The sequence below is a fragment of the Gymnoscopelus braueri genome (genome assembly GCF_963280865.1).
Source record: "Gymnoscopelus braueri genome assembly, chromosome: 6".
Classification (NCBI taxonomy): Eukaryota; Metazoa; Chordata; class Actinopteri; order Myctophiformes; family Myctophidae; genus Gymnoscopelus; species Gymnoscopelus braueri.
In genome coordinates, this window is record NC_137607.1 from 50,411,943 (window position 1) to 50,436,421 (window position 24,479).

Here is a 24,479-nt window from a genome sequence, read left to right on the forward strand (position 1 = left end):
ATAGAGTTGTGCAAACACTGATTTAAGGGGCACATTAACAAAAACATCTGCTACAGTAGGTCACGTTTAAGTGTTATTGCATCTTATTGCTGATAGAGTCAAAAGCGTTCATGTACAAGCGTGCCAATGGGAGATTAAGATTTTAAGACGATTAGTTTAATGAACTCATGATTGTAATCTGAGGTTAATTCATTTTACTGCACTTTAACCCCACCACCACCACCACCACCATTCATTCCTGTGGCTTGGGGCCAGATTAGTGCGTACACACACTGTGTGTGTGTGTGTGTGTGTGTGTGTGTGTGTGTGTGTGTGTGTGTGTGTGTGTGTGTGTGTACACGTGTACATGTATGATGGGGGGTGGGTACAAGTGCACACTGTATAACTGATTGTTAATTACTCTCAGGCAGCCACACTGCCAGTCAGACCCCCCACAATTTCTTTTCAAATCCTCCCAGCACCACAACAGTGAACAGTCGGCTCGTTGCATTGCAGCGTGGCGGACATAACGGTCACTATATTGTTGTCTCTACTGTAGTACATGTTAATTTTCTCATGGCAGGTGGCCGTCTCAGTGAGGTCATCCAGTCTGAAATATCAGTGTTGGGAAGTAAACTAAGTACATTTACTTCTACTCTTCTACATCTCAGAGAGAAATACGGAACCTTTTACAGCACAAGTTACTTAAACATACATTAACCAATTAAGCTCAGTTGTATACTTTGTAAAATAGCAGATCTACAAGCTTGAGATCTGCTATTTTCAGTGTGACACATTTTGAACATTGTGAGTACTTTTACTTTGGTACTTTAAGTAGCCTATATTTTTATGTTTTTTTAAGTAAATCTTTTTTGAATATAGGAATTTTACTTGTAACAGAGTATTTCTACATTGTGGTGGTATTACTACTTTTACTTAAAATACATCTGAGTACTTCTTCCACCACTGATTGTTGTCTCTACTGTATTACATGTTAATTTTCTCATGGCAGCTGGCCATCTCATTGAGGTCACCCAGTCTGAAATATACAGTAAGGGGGGTCCTGGGGAGTGGGGACCGCCTGATGGGCTTCAACACCAAAACAATGCATTCATTTCACGTACTCAAGAAGAATACAAACTATCAGGGAGAAGAACAGAATGCTAGGCTAATGACAGTCTGTGTAAAACTAATGGGGACATGTGAATGGTCTTATTTCAATCATAATCCAACATTAAAGGTATACCCTACCTTTAATGTGAGATAGTTTTTTGTTAAAAGGTTAAAGCACTATATTCTAATAGTAATCATTGTTATATGGAGTGTTTGTTCAGTAACAGGGGTCTCCCTGTCTCTCCAGCTCTTTGATAAACACAACAATACATTTTCAGGACAGGTAGGCCTAGGTGACAACATTTCAGCCAATCAGGGGAGAGAGTACCCATTTATCAGCTTTATTTTTTATAGTGTTCCAGTTTCATATTGTCTGCTCATTTCTTTGTGTCATCACTTCCAATTTCACTTGTTTGATTAGCTTCCTGTCTGAGTTCTCTATCTTGATTGGATAAAATTGGTCCTGACCTGAAAATGCATTTTCTATTTAATAAAGAGCTGGAGAGACATGAAGACTCATGTTACTACAGACATTACCATTGCATATGCCAACTGACTGTTACAACTCTATAGCAATGAGTACTATCAGAATATAGTGATTTTACACGATTTTAACTAAAGAAACGAAATCCACACACACGACCTTAAAGGTCAAACTGAAATCCAATCTGCTCCACTAAAATCTCCGTGTGAAATTAAATGATATCTTTGAATACAACGCCACCAAGTGGCAAACATGTGACTCTGCGTGTAGGTAACCCACTAATCCAAAACTACACCAAAGGACTACACTTCCCATTCAGCAATGTGCATACCAGCGTTGCCATGTCTGCTTTATTATAAGCGACTTTGGGCTTGTTTTTCTGTAAAGGTGCTTGTAAATATTGGTACAAGCTGGTACGCAATGCGACGCGTTGTGAGCTTGCAGATCAGCTATTTTCAAATAGCCAATTAGGTTTAAAGGGCGAAGGACTCGCTTCTTTTGGGCTTGTTTTCATAGAAATGGTTGCTAATTTCTCTCACAAAATATGGCAACCCTGCATTGGTAACCACTAATCTATATAATGTAAAGAACATTCAGGGCATATTTGCCAGTATTAGCCATAGATGGATAACACCGCAAGGAGAATGATGGCAGGATGCCCAGAAACCTAGGGAGCCCCGACCTCTAGTGACCCAGTCAATCCCAACTTTCCCATATATGGAGATCCCCATAGATGGAGACAACCAACCTCCCCGATACCTGGCATACCTAGCTCTGACATCAGAGAACCCCTCCCGGAACTCCATGTATGGAGATAGCCGAAACGTCTAGGGCTGATGTCATAGTCCCAGATTTGGTCATAGCGGAGATAGCCCGCTCCTTATGGAGATGCTTGACACTACCTGACATCATCGTAGTGACGTTAGGACCGCAGCCAACAGTATATAAAGGCTCGACGACGTGCCTTGAGGGCAGTTCCAGCAGCGACCCAGAGAGACGTCGATTATCAGTTTTTAAACTACACTTCCCATGCAGCAATTCGCATACGGAAATGACGCACTAAAGCTTCCGGCGCTGTCAAGGGCAACTGGCTAACTTGTATCACTTGGTTCACACACACAACACGTGCAGTAAAATAACATTATTAAACGTGAAGTTAAAAGATACCAAAGTATCTAAATGGACGGCTTTGGTTCAGACATGTCCTCTGGAGGAGCGGGTGGTAAGATGGACTCTGGGACCATCATGGAGCAGGTCAAGGTCCAGATTGCGGTAGCTAACGCTCAGGAGATACTGCAGGTAACTTCACGTTATACACAGCGTTAGCACCGTTTAGCTAGCGCCTCAATGTCTCTCTTTGAATTGCATCATTACATTGTGTTGTGTACCTGCTGTCAGTGGTGGGAAAAGTACTAACATTTTGCAAGTAATGGTATCAATACTGCAATATAGAAATACTCTGTTACAAGTCCGGAATTCAAAATGTAGCCTCTTGAGTAAAGGTACATAAGTATTGGCATGAAAATTAAAGTACCAAAAGTATAAACTACTCATTATGCAGAATGTCCCATTTCAAGTTTTCAAATGTTTCAAAATCTTTTGAAAATAGCAGATCTACAAGATCACAATGCCTCGCATTGCAAGCTTGTAGATCGGCTATATTATTCCAATGGCCGAAATGTATACAGGGCCGAAGTGGTTAATGTATGAATGTAATAATAATCCAAATCTACAAAGTAACTACTAACGAAAGTTTTCAAATACTTGTAGTGGAGTAAATGTACAATATTTGCCTCTGAGACGTAATGGAGTAGAAGTATTGGAAATTGGAAATACTCAAGTAACTACAAATACCTCAAAATTGCACTTAAGTAAATGTACTTTGTTACTTTACACCACTGATTGCATCATTCATTACATTGTATTGTTCTTGTGTACCTGCTGTTGTGTTAAGAAGGTGGTATTTTAAAGTTGATTAACGTTGCCTACTTGCAATCATATCTTCATGACATCATCTTTCAGAGAATGACCGACAAATGCTTCAAGAAATGTGTGGGAAAACCAGGCAACACGCTGGACAACTCTGAACAGGTAAGTTATGGTGATCCAGGATCCTCCACTCCACTGAGTGCACAAAAATATATTTAACATGTGAAAATGTTACAAGAATAACCAGCACTACCAACATTATGTTACTTCATATTTCATTGACATCGACGGAAATCTCTTAAAACGGGGCTTTAAATAAACGTGTATCTCCCGTCTCTCCAGAAATGCATTGCCATGTGCATGGACAGGTACATGGATGCTTGGAACACGGTATCTCGTGCCTACAACTCCAGACTACAGAGGGAACGAGCTCGCATATGAGCGTCATCAGGTCATCTCCTCACTCACCCTGCCTGCCTCTCCAGGGGTCAATCTCCAACTTGACTTATCCTATAGGAACAGGATGTTGCACCACTGATGCTAAGAACTTACCTGTTGTAATACCTCACAGACAGGCTAGCTGAGCCTGTGTATTTTAGCCATAGCAATATTGCAATGAACATTTTCATTACACTGAGGATTATTGTTTGGCTATGATTGACTATTGTTGTTCCAAGTGATGAGTGAATTTTTTTCCTATTATGTAATGCATGTTTTATGAACAGATGGTAAACAACTAACCTAATCTAGGCCTGTAATGAAAACAGCTGAAATCAACAAGTGATCTTATACACGAATCCACGGAGTGCTGCCCTGCGCGCAGCCATTGCTGCGGTGTCAACGCTCCGCAGACGCGACACCGCAGCAATGGCCGCCTACAGGCAGCGCGTCTGTGGATTCGTCTATAAGTTCACTGCATGACCTAGGCCTTCTTTATTGCAATGTGGATCTTTTGCTTGTATTTACCATAATTGGGGCCTCAACAGAAATGTATTATTCCCATGCCAAACCTACTCCTGCCATCAAACAGATCCTGAGTCCAGTCAGCCCCTAGTGTTTCAAAGCCTCTGCAGTTGAGACAGGTCCTGTGGACTGCTGTTAGTGCCGGTTTTCCATCCTACCAGGAAGTTAATTCCATTCACCCAGTGTAATTTTAGCTGTCTAGTCAGCGAGTTTAGTTAGCTGAACTACAAGCTCACAACTCGTCGCAGGGTGACACATTGTAAGCTTGTAGATCTACTTTTCGGTGCGTGACACAAGCTCGCAACTAACAGTAAATCCAAGTTTTGGACCAGACGGGATGGAAAACCAGCATTACCTGGGATCCCGAGGATTGGCATTGGGAATCACTTCCCTAAACATACTGTTGGCACAGTCTCCATTCTTTTGTCACAGGGGGTGTGTGACATAGTGAAAAGAGTGTTTGTAGGGAAAAGTGAAAGGAAGAAATGAAACACCGTTGGCCCCCAAAGGCACAGAGCAGTCTTATGTTACGATGCTGTTACTCTACAGACCTACTTTCATTCACCAAAAAGAATTGAGGAACAACTTTTTGTTTTCATAACCGTGAACCCGACATTCAAGAGCCTCAAAACAGACCTATATCAGAGTACTCCTCGAGAACAAAACTGTTTTGTCTGACCTGTTTTCTCGTTGTCACCCTATCTGCCGGCGTTCACAGTAGTGGTCTTGTTTCAACGGGGTCTGCCTTTCTGCAGACAGGAGGATTGAACCCGTCTCACATTTTGAGCATGGTTTGTCTGGGAACTCAAATCCTTCTGTGATCCTGTTGACTACATGCACTGTAAGAGCCTGAGTGTTAAATAGATACATGAACACTGAGGATCTTACTGTGTATGTAAGTTAAGAGTGAAAAAGGCCTGTGAACACCGTTTTCCATGTGTTTTGAGTGTGCTTGTGGGCAAAAGAATCAATAAATAATGTTAATTTTAGTGTCTGATTTGACCAGTGAATTATTTCCTGATGGAAAAATGTCTTTTGTCTTTGACCGTAACCCATTAAGACCGGGAAAGCCTATACGTTCTTATACCTTTAAAACCGGGAAAGCATCAGTGTCATTTTATGTTGCTTTGTATATAGCAACAGGAGTTTTCTTTAATGTTTTGAATAAAAAAATGATTTTCTGGAAACTTAGGTTAGGATTTAGAAGGTGTTTTTAAAATTGGCCTCAGGTCTAAATGGGTTAATGTGAACATTTTTTCACAGTATTAAAATGACACACATTACCAAGCTGCCAGTGAATGGTTATTGTACGTTTTAGCTTAGTTTATCACAGTTGCTCTGTAAACATGGATGCAAAAAGAAGCCAAAATACCAATAAATGAAGCACATATATTCCAAAGCCCACACAAATTACATAGCATTATGAATGTTATGACAATAAATAATTGAAATAAATACACAAATTCCCATTATGCATGTGCTAATAGGAAGTCCAATGGCCAGAGTTCAGAATGATGTTTCCATCGGGTCCTCATATCTCCAGTTCACATTAGAGAAGTTGGTCCCAGGCCAGATAATAGCACATTAATACAAACAGTTTTAACAGCACCCATGGGCAGTAGATCACACGACAGTAGTCTGGAGAGTGGAGTGAGTCAGATCAATGGCGTTTCTGTGCCTATACAGTATGTACTAAATACAATGCAACATGCTGACTCAGTCTATTAGCATGACTTAAGTCCTTGTACAGTACAGTGTTCTGGAGAAGAAGCACCAGGATAGTTCATCGGTCTCCACGTGGAATGTAGTGATTTCCCCTGTGTATAATTTCCTTTATGCATGACTTCAGAAAGGTAGGTATCTCGATATCCACTCCCTGATGGCCGTCACACGTGTGTACACCCCTGGGTAACCAAATCGTCCACAGCCGTGTCCCCAGCTTGTCACCCCGGCAACAAACCACTGGCCATTGCGCTGTCGACATGTAAGAGGCCCTCCAGAGTCCCCCTAGGTAAAAAGACATGGGAGGAAACACTGTCAAAAAGGGGAGTCGGGAGTGGCACCAAGTACTAAAACCTGCTCAAAGTTATCAGTCATATTTAACATTGTTCTCTATGCAAAGAAAAAAGGAGAATAAACTGGTTGACTGGGGAGAGAGACAGACCAAAAAGAAAATGTCACTTGGATAGCTACTGGATGCCAGGTGCTTTGACCGAGACAGGAATGCATCTGGCTTACTTCCATAAGAAGATTACAGAGACTGAGAGGGTGAGAAGGGAAACACGTAGTTTTAGGGGAGGAAATTCTACTCTCTCCCATCAGATAAGCGGTTCTCACTTAAGTGTAGCAGAACTCCTGAATAATAAGATTTTATCTGTCATGTCTGCTACATTATAACTGCTGATGTGTCATCAAGCCATGACATGATAGTAATAAACCTTTATTTGTGTATCACTTTTGGGAAAAAAAAGTCTAGATAAACTTTGTATGTTGTCTCACTCTCCTGACAGAGAGAGGTAATTGCAATAATGTCCAAAGTACAATAAAGATGGCAGTGCATCTTGTGTCCAATCCAGTGTGCCGTCAAATAACTATATTGACATTGGTAACCAGTAGATGTCGTGCCTACGACACCAAGGTCTACATTTCTCAATGGAAAAGTAGGAAGACCTCCTCCAACCACTTCAGATGTACTAGTTACTGTAGTGTATATTGTATTAACATACTCTACCATACAGATTGGGTAAACAATCTGGGTTGCAGCTTTAACATAAAATGAATGATTGATTTAAAAAGTGACTTTGCTAACCGGATCAACTAACCTTTTTTGTACATATTGGTATTTGTTTCTCTGTTTTTTTATGTTGATTTGAACTGTTTGGTTGCTACTATATATGTCTATGAAATTAATTCAAGGACCCCAACGGAAACAAGTCCGCAAGGACTTTTTTGGTCGGACCTTTTAGACAAAAGTATTATAAATGTAACTGTGTTGTTTTACATTCTTTTGCCTAATAAAATTTTCAATCAATCAATCTCTGTCCAGAAGCAAGTCTTAGAAGTACCTAAAAACTAAGTCAGGCTTTAGTGCGCTCTTAACTATTCACTCTAAAAGAATTATCTACACCATCGCCCCATTTCCCAGAGCACTAGGATAATCTTTGTGTGGCCTTAAGGTACTGTCTAAGACCAGTGGTGTCTGTTTCCTAAGTGAGAAAAGAACGTGATTGAGCCATTGTACAACATCACATCTTACCAGGCAGGTGTCCCTTCCTCCTTGCATGTAGCCAGCACACATCATGCTAGAGGTCAGCCCAGTGCCGTAGGATTGCAGACAGTCTAATTGGTCAATAACGTTCACTGAAGCTTTTTGCAGTAGGTTAGTCAATGAACCTGTTGACAGAAAAGGAAGGAAAATTATGCTTTTGGTTATGCAACAAAATTACAACCTAATTACACCAAAATGATTGTTTTTCTTAATCCTGTTCTATATTGGTTTTTACAGGCTTCTTTCTTTTTGCCCATTTTTTACCTAATTTAGTCATTGCCAGTTCCCTGTGTGTATTGTGTCACTGCCAAAACCCCCTGTTGGCCTGGGGAGGGTGTAGACATCCAAATGCTTCCCCCGGGCCCTGATACACATGGAACCACCAGCCTCCTCTTTTAATCTTGACAGCGAGGAGTTTCACCCAGAGAGCGTAATGCACGTGGAGCTATCTCCACCCGATCCCCTCCCTGCTGAATAAGCACCAACCAACTTCTAGGAGTCACTAGTGGAACCACAAGGACTCAATCCCCTGGCGGCTTCCCACTTGCAAATAGTGCCAATTATGTTTGTTTGAGTTCCCTGCCAAGTTAGGAATTGAACCAAGGCTGGTGTTTTTCCTTAATGCCAGCTGGGCTCCCACTGCTTTCGCATTGTTATCTATGCATTATTCTGTGCAGTTGCTATGACCAAATTCTCCCCTTTATAATCCATCAATCAATGTTCAAAATAGCAGATTAGCTTAGGGTTAAGCTAAGGGGTCATTTATAGGTGGTCATCGCCTTTCACTCACCAAAAATAAATGACTTTTCGAACAAAAACATGTTTTTCTTGTGACCTTGTAGATCGGCTATAAACGAAATAATTTAATCTGTCATTCACCTCCTTCTCTCATGGATCCCCAGCCTGCAATGTAGCACTCTGCGGTCTTGAAGAAGCGGTGGGCGGGAGAGGGTAGACAGACAGGCTGAATGGTGTATGACATGGAGGCCGGTACGGCCAGCTCTATCAGAGCCACGTCATGGTCCATAGTGGTGCTGTTAAAGCCTGGGTGGAGAATGATCCTCTGGATGGGTATGACCAGGGCTCCCACCCCAGACCGCAGCACAGAGCCCAAGCTCACCGACCAGCCAGCGGGGTTGGGGTTGGTGTTACTGTTGGATGGTGGGGATAAAAGAAAACGCATGTTAACCACATGAACCCCAGTGTTCCTGTACTGGGCATGTCATAATAGGTGACCGTTTTCGTCAAAAATAGGCAAACATTCTGCAAAAATGACCAACATACAAGCTCACAATGTATAGGGTTTCGATTCATTGTGAGCTTGTAGATTTGCTATTTTCGAGGAAGAGATCGTTCAAGTGGTTAAAGGATAAGTCTGTAATAATTGTATTTTTTTCTTATAATGTTTTTCCTACAATAGCCTAGGAAAATAGAATGACTGGAAAATTCATTTCACCTGCAGTACTTAGAAATAACTCATATTATGCCGGAAGTCATAGTACTCGTCTTGGCAATATATATTTAAAAACAAATATATATATATATATTTTAGCCTTTCATAGGCTATGCTGACATGCAATTAGTCCTTTGAGGAAAGATTGAGAAACGCTAAATCTAAAATAATGCCATTTACATTCACATTCGGCCATATATTGTAAATATATGGAAACAGCTGTTTGCATGAGGGAGACGGTACCTTTTCAAGCAATGTGCCGCAGTCAGCAACCATTTGCTGTGTATGAGTGTGGCCCCACAACGGTGGACTCTCTGATACTGGAGACTGCCAATCCAGGGCCACTCCCCTCTCCGAGCTGTTACGCCACCCACAATCCTATGGGAGCCCAGTGCAGGACGCACACCACAATCTGAACCAAATGCAAAATGATTGTTAATTTTTTCTTGATTTACTTTTTCCTTTTATTTTCCATATATTGTACATTAATTGTTGGATCTTGTTAGGAGTAACCCACCACAGTTCTTTTCATCAGCCTTGTTTGGGCAGTCTGGAACCCCATCACACTCTGGATTGACCTTGCTTATGCAGGAGTTGGCACTACATTGGAAGTCCCCACTGCAGTTTGAAGCTGAGCAACAAACAACATAATGTGTGAGAGCTAGATATCAAATCACTAGATGATACTGTATTTGTCAAATCGGTGTAACCATGGTTACGTTTATAATACAGTTGGGTTATCAAATTTGCAATGATTAATAAATTATTATTTCCCTCGTGGGATCAATAATGGTCTGTCTGTCTATCTGTCTTTCTGTCTATCTATCTATATATGTATATAATTTAATTGATATGTTGATTTGAAAAGTTACTGGTCTCCCAGGACTAACCAGTTTGGGATGGACGGAAGGCGACATCTGCAGCTATGGTCCTGGGTATAAGTGGCTGATTGTAGGCTCGTCCAACAGTAACTGCTACAGGAGCAACATAGTGGGCTTGATGAGGGACCAGGGTGGGGTCAGCATGGCTGAGAATCCAGTTGCGGAGCCGAGTAACCCGGGAGTAGACCCCAGGCCTATTGACCTGGGCACAGCCCACACCCCAGCTCACCACCCCAGCTAAGAAGAACCTCCCTGGGGCCTCCTCACACACTAGGGGTCCTCCAGAGTCTCCCTGGTGAAAAAATACAGGACAGGATCTGTGATTAACGGACTACTTTGATGAGAAGGAATGACTAAATACACTGTGTGTGCAGTGTAAGTGTTTTCTTGGTGTTAGTCTTATTATATTTGACTATATTCTTGTTTCTGTGTTGCTTTGACTCGTCTGTTAAGCACTGTGTAACACTGTTTTTAAAAGTCCTATACCTTTCATGTCCTACCCAACAACACAGGTCACGCAAGCTAGTGCCGTAATTAGTGTCAAGCTAATAACAGCACGACTGCTTGCTCTGGGGAGATATTGCCTTTTCACCTTTCAGGCAGTACCACTTGTCAACCAGTAGTGGTCCTACCCAACCACAGGATCTAAATATCTCAATAGAAGAACTCGTAGACCAAATTCAATTAGAAACTGTATTTAATAGTATTTTGAGAAGTTGTCAAAACACATTTATGTGGAATTTCTATTGTAAAAAATATAACGGTTAAAGATTATAAAAATAACTTGTAATTGAAAAGGTGAGACAGTATGACTTTAATGAATATTTCTGAAATGCGTAACATTGAATCATTTCAGCATTTAGGGGAAAAGTTTACCCATTTTAACCATAGTTCTGCATTCACATCAGCAGCCCACGTTATGATGACCCCACTTGACACAGTCAAGTAACAGCTTTTAAGGGTGTAACCAGTGACATTGCGCAATTTAAACCCTGGTGTATATTCCAAATAACAAAAGGGAGAAAACACTATCTTGTCAGAAAATGTAAGCAGATAGCCTGTAATTTAATACTGGTGACTGAATGTCTGACAGAAGAAAATAATCTCAGCTGAAATGACACACAATTTCCTGTTTTGCTTGATTATATATACATTTTATCCACCCTAAATGCAGAATAAGTACTAGATAAAAATTAATTCACTGAAACTCTGAGCAACTGCAATGTGTTTAAGCCAGCAGGGGCAGTACGTGACACACACTGACCTGACAAGAGTCCACTTTGCCCTGCAGGAACCCAGCACACATCATGTTGTGAGTGACAGCTCCTCTGTAGACGGAGGACTTGTTGCACATCTTGGAGTCAATGACCTTCACCACTGCCTTCTGCAGTGCGGGAGGCACGTCAGCTGAACAACAAAATGCACCAGTTACTTAATAATCTATATCTAAAAGGAGCTGCTTCAAGAAGCCTGAATTCACTTTCTACAAGAGGATAACACACAATAAATATGTCTCAAATACATCATGGAAAACCTTTTTATACTGTATATAATTGTCTCATTCCAGTGTAGGAAATTGGTTATTAAACTATGAAGAAAAAAAATAATTAGTATAAAATAAGCATTATGTTAGTACAACCAAGTTAACTACTGTCCAAAATTCGACCACAGCATTAAAGGAGAACTTCACCCATTTTCAACCTATCTTCATATGATTGTTCCTCCATGTCATTCTACTTGCTCTGTTTCAGAGGCGGGCTCAGAAACCTGACCCATCGATAGGCAGGTTTGGTCATTTCAAACAAAATTTGAAACACTTTTTTAAATTTATTTTTTAATATAAGAACAATGGGTCTATTTCAGCATGCTAACATTCCAGTAATATATAAGAGAAAGACTGTAGTTTCTATTAGCTTGGAATACCCATTAATGATGTTATTGGTAGGCAGGTTTCTGAACTGTCCACAGCCCGCCTCTGAGATGCAGAGTGAGTAGAAAGAAATTATGCCATCTTATAATGAGCGTTAGTGAGGACCCATTTCCCATTTTCATCATTTACTTATTAGTATAGTGTAATTAGAATATGTCTCCACAGGGTGTTACACAGATAATATGCAGTCAAAAGACCACTATAGGAATAAAGTAAATGAATGAAGACTCACTGGTGAACTGAGTGAGTGCTCCCCACCCTGACACCACACAGTTCTGGCCTGGGACAAAGGTGTGTGATGGGGAGGGCAGGCAGATGGGCTGGACGTAAGGACTGAAAGTGACCGGCGTCTCCAGTTCAAGCACGGTCACATCGTTGTCTGTGGTCATAGGGTCGTAGTCCGGGGACACCACCAGAGACTTGATGTTTATGGAGACGGCCTCAGTCTCCTCACCACTCACCAGGTTGGCCCCCACCAGGGCCGTCCACTCTTTGGGGTCATTATCCCTACAGCAAGGAAGATGAAAAGGACAATATTTAAACTACATCATCAGAATAAAATACCGTGTGTATAGCACCCTACCTAACAAAGTTACAAGGTGCTTTAACAGAACAAATTACAAATATACAACATTAAAACAATAAAAAACTATCTGTAAGATAAATGTAAATGTATAAATGTAACCTCAGCAACTTCACCCAATTGCAAGTTTCAAAATAGAAGAGTGATATACTCTGAACGCACAGAACTGGTCTATAGACTTTATGATTGTACCTGTTTTGTCAATGATTGACTACATCTAGGAATCCAAATATGAAAACATTCTCAGAGATTATAATTGTTACTAGGAGTAACACGTCTCAAAATGTCCAAACGTCACCGCCAAAAGAGGAAAAGAGCTTTAAACAATATGATAACACCACTACCTCTAGTGGCATGCAACATTACAATGATTTTAAAAGACTACAAGATGACTTATTGCATTACTGGTGACTGACATAATGGTAGCATACCTCTCAAAACAATGTGCTGCACTGACTAGCCAACGTTCATTGATGATGGAGGCTCCACATGTGTGACGTCCATGGAGTTTCAGACTAACTTGCCATGGCAGCTCCCCACGCCGAGCATCCTCTCCACCCACAACACGACTTCCCATGGCAGGACGGGTGCCACAGGCTACGGTGAGAGTTGGAAAGATGGCGAGAGGGAGACAGTCAAAGATAGAGGGAGGAAAGGAGGAGGATTAAATCATGTGAAAGAGCTATTCATGACTGTTGTTTTAGCTTATGTAGTGTATTTAGTTATTTTATTTCTTGTGCAGCACTTTGGTAACCGTGCGTTGTAAAATGTGCTATATAAATAAAGTGGATTGGATTGGACTCAATTATCAAACAATTATTATATTATTATATTTAAAGTATGACCTGTGTATGCTGCCACTGATAATGGTACTTTAAATGATATATATGCCATTTTCATCGGCAGCATATTATATCAGCATGTAATATAGGGTATATACTATTTTTTATATGCTATACATATACCTTATACTTATACATATCAACAAATGAGAACTGAAAACCAAGTGACCAAGTGAGTATGAAGTTTGAAGAGACACTCACAGCAGTGAGCTTCATCAGAGCCATCGGCACAGTCAGAGATGAAGTCACATTCTGGGTTGGATTTGGTGAGACACTCCCCATTGTCACAGGAAAAGGTGTTGGCAGGACATCTGGCTAGAAACAGGAGAACACAGCAGTGTGAGCCAGGTGAGTAGCTAGTAACATCTAGAGGTGTGCATAGTTTCAACACCCTTGTGTAGGCAAATTTGCACGTGAGTGACATACAGTCATGTTACACCACTGTTACTACATTGTACAGTACATGGCATTGTCCATTGTCAACATCAGCCACATAGTTGACATCTCAACCATTCTTCCCCCAAAAGAAATTATAACGTTTGTTGACTTTTTAGCCATATTAATAAAAATAACGGAAGGTACCTGACTTTTTGGTCGATATTAGCTGTAACTCACTGTATCATTAAAAGCCTGCTTCAAGCTAAAAAAAATAACTAAGACCTACTAAAGTATACATTGCATAACACGTGCATAACACGTTTTGAAGACAGGGGCAATCTCTGCTAGTGGCTAGAAGTCAAAATTTGGCCTGGACCACTGGCGCAGTGGTCCAGGCATCTAGGCTCAGTGTAGCCTGACAGCGTGTCGCAAGTTCGAGTCCCGATCCCGACGGCCTTTGCTGCATGTCACTCCCCATCTCTCTCTCTCCCCATTTCCTGTCAGTCTAATGTCCTCTCAATAAAGGCATAAAAGCCCCCCCCCCCTAAATAAAAAGTCAAAATTAGACTGCTATGGTAATTTAAGTGATTTGTCTTCATAACAAATAATCATAAACTAGCACACAAGCAGCAAGACACAGACAAAGAATACAAATACTATAACGTGTCAATAAAATAGATTAACATCTGGACAAGAGAAGGCATAAAAGCAAATAACATGGGGGAGGAAACAAGAAAAAAAGGAAAGTAAAATAGATAAACATGTACAAAAGTTGGAAACAGGCAAGCATTAAAAAACGGATTAAAGAATAAAACAATATGAGTAATAAGAAATGGATCACATCACAAACAAATCTTGAGAATGGCCTATATACTACCATTTGACCTGCAGTAGTGACACTTGTAGAACAAATACTCACACATCATTTCATCTCCAATAGTATAGAATGACTTTCCACTGGTCCCTTTGAAAAACAAAGGAGAAAAAGAGAAAGATAAGTTATTGTTTGCTAATGCTACATACATTTATTTAAGGGTTTCAACTAAACCATTACTCTATTTCAGCAACATTTTATTTAATGTGTCTGAGAGTCATTCTAACATCATACAATTGGAGACCCTTGGATCACACTGGATCTATTACTATACAGTCAGCTGAAAACGTTATAGCTTAAGTACCCAGTAAAACGATAGCGTTGATCTCTCCAAACTCAGGCACCATCAGGGGCTTCCCATGCAATGCTGAACCGAGCCCCACCCTCAGCACGTCCTGGACAAAATTCTCACTGTATGGCTGGATCTTAGATACCTTGAAGACCAGCCTAAACGTTGCCATCACATCATCGTTGATGTTACTAGAAAGAGAAGAAAAACACAACATGGTCTGCCATTATGTCTGTCCACCTCACTAGAAGAATCAAGAATCAAGAAGGTATATTTGTCACTACTCATACTGGTAGAAGCAGCGACATGCTAGTGTGGCTGCAATGCTGTACTACCAGTAACACAACAACAACAAAAACAATAATCCTGATATGATATGAAAAAGAAAGAAAAGAAAAATAAGATAATAATAATAATGCAATGCCAAAATGCTAGAAATACTAATAAGGAATGGGATAAAAATACAGCCCCATGAGCAGTGGAAGGGTTTTAGGGAGTAGTCTGGATTTATAGAATCATGTGCAATAAGGCATAGTCGTATTTATACAGATACATTTGTATTGTGCAGTATCGATTTGAGTTTAGAATACAATTGTTTATTTCGTTTTTCGTCTCTATTAACCAAATTTTACACTTCTTTACTCAAATAATAGCTTCCACGGTTTAGTTTTCACTTACCCATAGGCAACAATACTGCAATCGACATAGTGATGTGATACTGATGAGGCAATGAAGACATTTTTTATCTGCAAGAAATACAAGGGGGGGGGGGGGGGGTTCGGGTGTTCACAGTTTAATACAATAATGAATGAAAAATCAGTATACCATGCACCTTGAGGAGTAAAAGGCAGTTATTTCTAACCTTGTTCTTTAAAACTGAGGTCAGCACTATAGAGTAGCCAGAGTCGTCGTCCTGCAGTTTGGGGTCATACTTCAGACCCTTTAATTCCACTGTCTCCATGAAGTAATGCTGCTCCCTCACTAGGTATGCTGAAAATGACAAAATAATAATAATAAAGGATTTTATACATCCATGAAAAAACAACTTCATGTTCATTGCTCACCATTACAAAAACACACCCTTTATAATGTTACTGTTTAGAGAATAAAATGCCATCATCAATAATAGCATATCATGCAGTGTTTTACTTTTAAGTGTCTGTGAATTCTGAAATAGTAAACATCTCCTTTTTAGAATAAACTATAACAAATGTTGTTTGTAATAAAAATGCAACAAGCTAAAAAGCCTCAAAGCTTGACAGCGATTGTGTGGCTCTGTAGATTTACACTGAATTACACACAGACTGTAAACAACATTACTCATTACATCATGATGTGTTCCTCTCATGGTAATGCACAGCATATTCATTAAAAAAAAACACAACTCAATTCACACATTCCATGCCACATCTGTGAGATACCGTATTGTGAAAATGTAACTTGACCCACCTATGAGTAGGCCTACGCAGACCCCGATAAGGAGGAAGATGAAGAGGAAGGCTAGGAGGATGCTTCTGCAGCAGCCAGGGTTAGAGGAAGAAGAGGGACCTGCAGAGGACCACTTCTCTCCTCCATCTTTCTTCGCCTCCATGGTGGATTCACAGCACCAGCCTCACAACTCTCCTTCCGCTGTCTTGAATATCACATTTGCTTCAAAGACACCAGGCCTAGTCTTGAGAGAGAGAGGGGGGGGGGGTGCTCTTTAATATCATTTCCTGTACTGGATATCACCAAAAACGGGTCAAAGACAGAGAAGATGTCAGTAGTAGGTCGTGTGTACACAGTCACAACAATATGTAAGGAAACACCTGTCTGTCTTTGACCTGGTAAAGATTTCGTCATGCACATTTTACATGCAAGCATCATGACCTGTCCTGTCATATGAGGCCGTGACATCAAACAATAACATGCATGGGCGGGGTATTCATGTGGATAAATGTCCCATTTACTGTGTAATCCAGACTTTGGAAATTCACTCGAGATTACTTTCTACATCTGGCAGTGGTGTAAATTAACTAAGTACATACAATTTTGAGGTACTTTGACTTTACTGGAGCATTTCCAATTTTCAATACTTTTACTTCTACTCCACTGCATCTCAGAGGCAACATACATTAGCCACTTCTGCCCTAAATACTTTGGCTATATGAAAATAGCCAAAGTATGTGAGTGCTGTGAGCTTGTAGATCTGCTATTTTCAAAAGATTTGTATACACTTTAAAACGTGTGAAATTGGATATTATACTATATTTTGATGCCAATACTTTTATACTTTTACTGAAGTAAATAGCGATTACTGGACTTTTACTTGTAACAGAGTATTTCGACATTTCAGTATTGATACTTCTACTTAAGTAACAAATGTGAGTACTTCTTCCACCACTGTCTGCATCTGATCTGCATGCACACACAGAAAATAAACAAAGAATCAGATCAACTTGAAGACTAATTAAGAACCACGAGCACGTTGCTGTGAATATAGGCCTACAACTACCAAGTGTTAATAAGTGCTTTTTGATCGCAGGTTCACTGGTTGGCATTCAGGCCATTGAGCGCGTAAAACAGATGAGATGAGGGAGGCCATCTTGCGATCCGATTATATAGATGTTGAAAAGAAAGTTAAAAGTGGAAACATTTGATCAATATGTTACAGCTTTTGGCGTATACACCATAAAAGCCATGAGAGAATAATGCCAATATTCCAGCTAATTAAATGCACCAGAGCCTTTTTACGCACGTCAGGTGCGCTCTGCGCTGTGGGACATTAAAACAATAACGGCTTTATGTTCTACAACTAAACTCACTCACCACCAGTGGGGGGAAAAGTAATCAAATGTTTTACTTGAGTAAAAGTACAAAAAGTATTGGCATCAAAATATACTCAAAGTAGGCCTACCAAAAGTAAAAAATTACTCATTATGCAGGAGCTGAATATCAAAATGTTTTTAAACGTACAAAAATCCTTTGAAAATAGTATATAGGGCCTAAGTGGTTAATGTATGTTTTGTAATAATAATACAAATCTGCAAAGTACTAGTAACTAAAGTTTTCAAATAATTGTAGTGGGGTAAAAGTACAATATTTGTAGTGGAGTAGAGGTAAAAGTAGCTACTGAAACTTGGAAATACTCCAATAAAGTGAAGAAATACCTCAAAATTGTACTTAAGTACAGCACTTGAGTAAATGTACTTAGTTACACCACTGCTGTTCTACAACCAAACTCACTCACCGCTTGTGTGTGTGTGATAGGATAGCCTACCTCTGCGCGCTGACATTCACAAAATCCTTCGCTTCACAGACAGTGGAGGACGCGATGCAGACAAGAAGATAGATGGATGGATGATGGATGGATGGAAGAGAAGCGACAGACAGCTATAGGGCAAGAGAGGTCCTGACTGTATCTCTGGGTCTGGAGGCAACTCACCTTTATCTAGTCCAGCTAGAAGTCCCCAATCTGTCCTCCTCCCACTGGTCTGGATCTTTTGGTTACACCTCGGTGTACACAGGCATTTGTCAGGATCTCGTCATTATTCCCATAATCCTCGAGTAAATAACAACAGCCGACACTACCATCATCCTCCCCAAAAACACACAAAACTAGAAAAACACAAGGACTAGGGGGGAAAAGAAGAAGGAGGGGAAAAAAAAAACGTATCCAAAGGATGAAAAGCTCAGTCTTCGTCAACATGCAGCCTTACCATGCTCCCTTGACACAGTGACTGAACAGCAGAGGAGGAGCATAACGTCCTGGAATTCTCTCTCTGCACCCTGGCACCATGCCCAGGGCTCACTACGGTTGACAAACCATTAGTCTTCTTTTACCTGGATTACAGCCTCCCCTAGACCAGTGGTTCACAAACTTTTTCCATGTCAAAATTATATGTATTTGGCCACGGACACGCATCTCAAATATTTTGTTCCAGGGACCCCCAGAAGCAAAGATTTGAGTTACAAATGTTCGCTTAAAAAATAAATATATATATTCAAAGGTTTGCACAAATTTTCACGATTTTTCAAAAATAGCAGATCTACAAGCTCATAGCGCCAGCACTCGGTGCCACGCTATGAGCTTGTATATCTGCTATTTTTTTATAGCTAAAGTATAAAAGGTTAAAATGATTGTGATGTTATATTAACACTGCTGGGGACCCCCTGGAACCCCCTCAAGGACCCCTGAGAACCAATGCCCTAGACTGCTTCTTATAGCTCTTTATCTATTTACTGTTTTTATATGTCCAGTCTGGGTAAAAAATAAAAAGAGAAGGCTGATGATAGCTGAATGAACATTATAAAGCATTGCTTTTAATATTAGGTTGCAATATTTGACCACCACCAGGCAGTTCACCAGTCTGTAAAGATAAATACAACCACATTATTGTTTAACTTAATTAATTGCCAGTTGTACTTAGCTTACTTAAAAAAGTAAAAAGAAAACTGGCTAGAATTTGAGCAGATTTTCTACAAATACATTTACTTTGTCATGTTTAAGATCTAATTGAAGAAGACACACCTTCCAGTTTACATTACCTCACCCAGCTTATAGAGCTTCCAACCTGATGCAGATAATACAACTGTCTCTTTGTTAGTGTGCAGACAGGGTTGAACGGCTTATCTCCACACACAACACACACTCCCTTTATCTCTATAATACACATTTTAACTTAGATCGCAATCAAAAACCTCTCTTCCTGTAGGAATAAAAAAGCTGTTAAACTCTGGATACAGCTTAAGTATATGAGGGAGTACCTTTTTAGAGTAAGTAACTCCAATTTTTTTCAGGAAATGAAAAAAGAAAAAAAAAAAAAAAGTGGAGTTAGGGGGTTCATCACTGGTAAGAACAGCTGAATGGACCTCCAAGCTCACAATGAGGTTGGAGGTTTAATACTTTTCATTGGCTCAATATTATTTTTACCAATACACAGACGTAAACAGTGGTTCAATAGCACTGATTTATGGGAAAAAAATGCAAAAGCGTCAAAATGGAGTGGACAGCAATGATATGCAAAAATGTTACCAGCTAGATCTCTTTGGAGCTCACACGTTTCAATTATATATGCAACTGAAGAGCCCTGACAAATGAGTTTTTAAGGGTATTTTATTATCAAAACAAAGAACAGTAAAAAGTTCACTCATTTTAGATAAAAAGAAAACATGGAACTATAGACACTGCCCAAAGCACCTAGGCTCTTTACAACTCAAAAATATTTTTTTAATCAAATTTCCACAACACAAATAGAAACAAAGGTGTCTTTTTTTTCCAACCAACATATGACTCAACGCAACTTAAATTTGCTTTGACATATGTACATAATCACCGTTACATGATTTAAGAAAACTAAAATTATGGTTGTGAACCAAAAACGTTTCACAAACTGCATAACGCATGTAGAATGGGATTGTGTCTGACTGTTTTAAGCCTAGGTTATACTTAGCTGCGAGTCTGTGCCGCACGTCGAAAATAGCCGATCTACAAGCTCAGAGCGCACCGTGAGCTTGTAGATCGTCTGTTTTCGACGCGTGACACCGACGAGCAACTAAGTACAAATCCGCCATTAGCCATCCTGTTGCTGGATAAAGGGGTTGGGTATCGCCTCCATGCCATCCTGAGGACAGATGAGCACCACAGAGGTTCCTCTGCAAACCACCAGTCCCAGCTGCCTTGTGTCTTCCGTCAGCTTAAGCTGGTCATCTGGGTCTGTGCAGAGATGGAGGGTATGGATAAAGGAGAAGAGTCATTTATCAGGTTGTTAATTTGTCCTTTGGTGACTTGAGTGCAAAATTATTTGATTACATTTTCATACTAAAAAGAAAAGCGGTTCAAGTGGTAACATTTGCAGAATGTAGCCTACAACAGCAGTGGTACTCAAACTTAAATTTCAAGGACCCCCATTTTGAGAGTGTACAAATGGGACCAAGTGGACCTGTAAGACTGGTAATGGTCCAGAACCACTGTGCCACAGTATGTCTAACTAAAAGAGCAGCTGGTCTCAGGTACATTACACATGGGTCTATATATAATGGCTCTGCTTACCTCGCATGTATTCGATCGTACCATCCAACACCAGGTTCAACAGAGGATCGAATCCTTTCAGTACACCACTGGCTGTGAACGCAGCACAACGGCGATTAGATTAGAATACACACGACTTCTGATGGAAACTAGTCCAATGACAATTTTGCATTGCAGTCATTGTTCATCATTATGGTCGGTATGTAAATATCAACGTAATATTGTGGCCAGTGTTGCCATGTCGGCTTATTATAAGCGGCTTTGGGCTTCTTTTTCTGTAAAGTTTCTTGTAAAAATTGGTAGTTGCAGGTTGCTTTTTTGTTTTGTTTCTTAAGGGATATTTCACTTTCAAAAAAAACGTTGGGTCATTTTATCGTCTACTCAGGCTTTTGTGAACCCCCCAGACAGTTTTTAAGTTGCTTGATTCAGTATGTAATCATGTTATCAGACACGCCCGCATCCTATACAAACCCATTACATCTTCAAACTCCATTTTTAACATGCTAGATTCATCAAAAACACCCGTCCTTGGTTCTGGTGACTCACCCTGCCCTCCTAATACGAGAGGGGGGCGTGTTTTTTTTATAACTCTTTTCATTTATTTGTAAAAAAAAATTGAATGAAAAAAATTAAATACAAAACAAAAAAAAAAGTTTTGTAATGTAAAGTGTACTTGCTTATTTAGGCTTGCTTCCAAAATATTATTTAAACCAGTGGTTCTCAAATATTTTCATTTAAGTGTTTTGTGCCCAGAGAGCATTAGTTGTTAGAATGTTTCACATTTGTATTGCAAGAGTTTTTGAAAGTAGCAGATCTAAACACTCACATGAGTTTGTAGATCGGCTATTTTCAAACAGCCGACGCATAATAGGTTTAAAGTGCTCACTGCTTATGTGGCCTAGGTTGCTTATTTTCCTAGACCTGGTTGCTTATTTCCCTCACAAAACCTGGCCTCACTGATTGTAGCTGCACCAGATAGCTTGGCTAGCGTTGCCTCCAGCTCTGATAATATGCACACACACACACACACACACACACACACACACACACACACACACACACACACACACACACACACACACACACACACACACACACACACACACACACACACACACACACACACACACACACACACACACACACACCTTCTCGACCTCCTTGAAATTTCACTCGAATTGGTTTATCGATGTATTTGGACAGATCAAAGATACTCTCCTTCTTTTTCTTCTCTTTATCCTGCAGACCAAGAGGAAACACACACACAGTTAGCTTGCGTGCTAACAACCAGTTAGCATGCGTCTGCGTTAAATGTTGGCGTGTCTCAAACTACAATGTCCTTTTTTTCCATAGCGAGTTCAAAGAACAAAGTCACTGACTCTCAATCTGAAATATGAATTTGTTTATACGTAATAATAATGGTGAAAAAAGTTCCCATTCAGACGTAAACCAGTAGAACTCACCGCCATGTTCGCAGAGTGACGCGGAGGTTCAACTTTGACCCGTGAACTACTGTTGCCAGATTCTTGTGAGAGAAATAAGCAACCATGTCTCGGAAAACAAGCCTGAATAAGCAACTTTAGGCCACATGAGCACTTTAAACATCGGCTATTTGAAAATAGCAGACCTACAAGCACACAACGCGTCACGATGCGACGTGTTATGAGCTTGTAGATCGGCTATTTTCAAAAACTTGTTTGAAACATTCTAACAACACAAATGCTCCCTGCATGGGCACAAAACATTTTCATGAACATATTTGAGATGAACCACTGGTTTAAATAATGCATTTTCTGCAAGTAAGTACACTTTAGAAACAAGCCCAAAAAAACGTAACCCGCAACTACCAATATTTACAAGCCACTTTACAGAAAAAGAAGTCCAAAGTCGCTTATAATAACCCGACATGGCAACGCTGCCTGAGAACTCTCCCACCAATCAAATCATCGAACATGACAAAATTATGACATTTATTTCTAAGGGGGAATCTTATACAGTATACACACACACACACACACACACACACACACACACACACACACACACACACACACACACACACACACACACACACACACATAGCCTACACACGCACGCACGCACGCACACACGCATGCATGCACACACGCACACACGTAGCCTACACACGCACGCACGCACACACACGCGCATACACACACACACACACACACACACACACACACACACACACACACACACACACACACACACACACACACACACACACACGCACACACACATATATACACATACACACATATTTTACTTCTACTCCACAAGTAAGACGCGCGAACGCTGGAAGCGAACGCAGCTCGAATATATTATGTGTGTGTGTGTGTGTGTGTGTGTGTGTGTGTGTTTTGACTGTAGCTGCACTCTGGCGCACTCTGTCGGCCGCAGCCAGGCAGTGCACTGCACACAGACACACACACACACACACACACACACACACACACACACACACACACACACACACACACACACACACACACACACACACACTCACAAGCCGAGCAGAGTTTCATAGTAGGCTCCACTTGGGCGGAGGCACGCCGCGCCTCCTTCCGCGTTCGCAATTACTGTGGAAACACACCAGACTTTTTTCGCACACACGCGCATATACGCACAGACGCACACACGCACTTTTAGATCCAGTCCTATTTTAAAGCCTGCGTATGCGGCAAATGCGGGACTCTTGTATCCGCGCGCCTGGTGTAGCCGCTATCAAGGGCGAGCTCCAAAAGTGGTATTTGGCATACCACTTTTCAAAACGGTAAATGCCATTTTCAAAACGGTAAATGCCATTTTCAAAACGGTAAATGCCATTTTCAAAACGGTAAATGCCTTTCCAAAGTGGTATGCCGTTCCAAAAAAGGTTTATGCCACTTTTAAAGGTTTATACCATTTTCAAAACGGTAAATGCCTTTCTAAAACGGTCTGTGCCTTTCCAAAGTGGTATGTGCCGTTCCTGGGAGTGGTATGCCGTTCCAAAAAAGATTTATGCCACTTTTTAAGGTTTATGCCATTTTTAAATGGTATGTCGTTTTATATAATGGTATGCCACTATAATAATTATCATTATTATTATCATTATTTATTATTATTGTTATTATTTTACACCTGGACAACTGGGCACCATATCTTTGGGACGACTGGGCACTAGGGACATCTGGGCACTGTGGTACATGTGGGCACCTGGACAACTGGGCACCATATCTTTGGGACGACTGGGCACTAGGGACATCTGGGCACTATGGTACATGTGGGCACCTGGACAACTGGGCACCATATCTTTGGGACGACTGGGCACTAGGGACATCTGGGCACTGTGGTACATGTGGGCACCTGGACAACTGGGCACCATATCTTTGGGACGACTGGGCACTAGGGACATCTGGGCACTATGGTACATGTGGGCACCTGGACAACTGGGCACTAGGGACATCTGGGCACTATGGTACATGTGGGCACCTGGACAACTG

At 40.7% G+C, this 24,479-nt stretch overlaps 3 protein-coding genes across 4 annotated transcripts; 1 reads left to right on the forward strand and 2 right to left on the reverse strand.

Moving 5' to 3' along the window:
- Nucleotides 1–2,654: 2,654 nt before the first annotated feature.
- Nucleotides 2,655–5,867, forward strand: timm13 (translocase of inner mitochondrial membrane 13 homolog (yeast)). The gene is made up of 3 exons (XM_080430348.1): nt 2,655–2,875; nt 3,599–3,667; nt 3,848–5,867. The coding sequence occupies exons 1-3, from the start codon at nt 2,756–2,758 to the stop codon at nt 3,944–3,946; spliced, it is 288 nt and encodes a 95-aa protein (XP_080286474.1). The 5' UTR covers nt 2,655–2,755; the 3' UTR covers nt 3,947–5,867.
- Nucleotides 5,868–6,001: 134 nt separating this feature from the next.
- tmprss9 (transmembrane serine protease 9) lies at nt 6,002–18,646 on the reverse strand. 2 transcript variants are annotated; one of them, XM_080430347.1, is made up of 16 exons: nt 18,391–18,646; nt 16,416–16,638; nt 15,829–15,956; nt 15,645–15,712; nt 14,982–15,157; nt 14,723–14,767; nt 13,627–13,740; nt 13,015–13,180; nt 12,233–12,507; nt 11,335–11,477; nt 10,080–10,362; nt 9,707–9,820; nt 9,433–9,601; nt 8,616–8,887; nt 7,725–7,861; nt 6,002–6,475 (listed from the first exon to the last, which is right to left on the reverse strand). In XM_080430347.1, exons 2-16 carry the CDS (start codon nt 16,555–16,557, stop codon nt 6,314–6,316), a joined length of 2,394 nt encoding a protein of 797 aa, XP_080286473.1. In that variant the 5' UTR covers nt 16,558–16,638; nt 18,391–18,646; the 3' UTR covers nt 6,002–6,313. The 2 variants fall into 2 exon arrangements, with proteins under 2 accessions (XP_080286473.1, XP_080286472.1); XM_080430346.1 differs by lacking the exon at nt 18,391–18,646 and adding an exon at nt 18,226–18,352.
- A 1,397-nt stretch (nt 18,647–20,043) lies between these two features.
- Nucleotides 20,044–22,475, reverse strand: lsm7 (LSM7 homolog, U6 small nuclear RNA and mRNA degradation associated). Its single transcript, XM_080431114.1, has 4 exons — nt 22,440–22,475; nt 22,125–22,215; nt 20,998–21,069; nt 20,044–20,661 (listed from the first exon to the last, which is right to left on the reverse strand). The coding sequence occupies exons 1-4, from the start codon at nt 22,443–22,445 to the stop codon at nt 20,519–20,521; spliced, it is 312 nt and encodes a 103-aa protein (XP_080287240.1). The 5' UTR covers nt 22,446–22,475; the 3' UTR covers nt 20,044–20,518.
- Nucleotides 22,476–24,479: the final 2,004 nt, after the last annotated feature.

Coding starts and splice junctions, on each gene's coding strand:
- tmprss9 (XM_080430347.1), bottom strand. CDS start 16,557: ATGGAGGCGAAGAAAGATGGAGGAGAGAAGTGGTCCTCTGCAGGTCCC. Junction 15,713..15,828: donor CCTCAGTTTTAAAGAACAAG/GTTAGAAATAAC, acceptor TATTTCTTGCAG/ATAAAAAATGTCTTCATTGC. Junction 8,888..9,432: donor GCGGCACATTGCTTGAAAAG/GTACCGTCTCCC, acceptor ACCATCCAACAG/TAACACCAACCCCAACCCCG.
- lsm7 (XM_080431114.1), bottom strand. Junction 21,070..22,124: donor ATTTCAAGGAGGTCGAGAAG/GTGTGTGTGTGT, acceptor CTGCGTTCACAG/CCAGTGGTGTACTGAAAGGA. Junction 20,662..20,997: donor TACGATCGAATACATGCGAG/GTAAGCAGAGCC, acceptor ATCTCTGCACAG/ACCCAGATGACCAGCTTAAG.
- timm13 (XM_080430348.1), top strand. CDS start 2,756: ATGGACGGCTTTGGTTCAGACATGTCCTCTGGAGGAGCGGGTGGTAAG. Junction 2,876..3,598: donor ACGCTCAGGAGATACTGCAG/GTAACTTCACGT, acceptor ATCATCTTTCAG/AGAATGACCGACAAATGCTT. Junction 3,668..3,847: donor CGCTGGACAACTCTGAACAG/GTAAGTTATGGT, acceptor CCGTCTCTCCAG/AAATGCATTGCCATGTGCAT.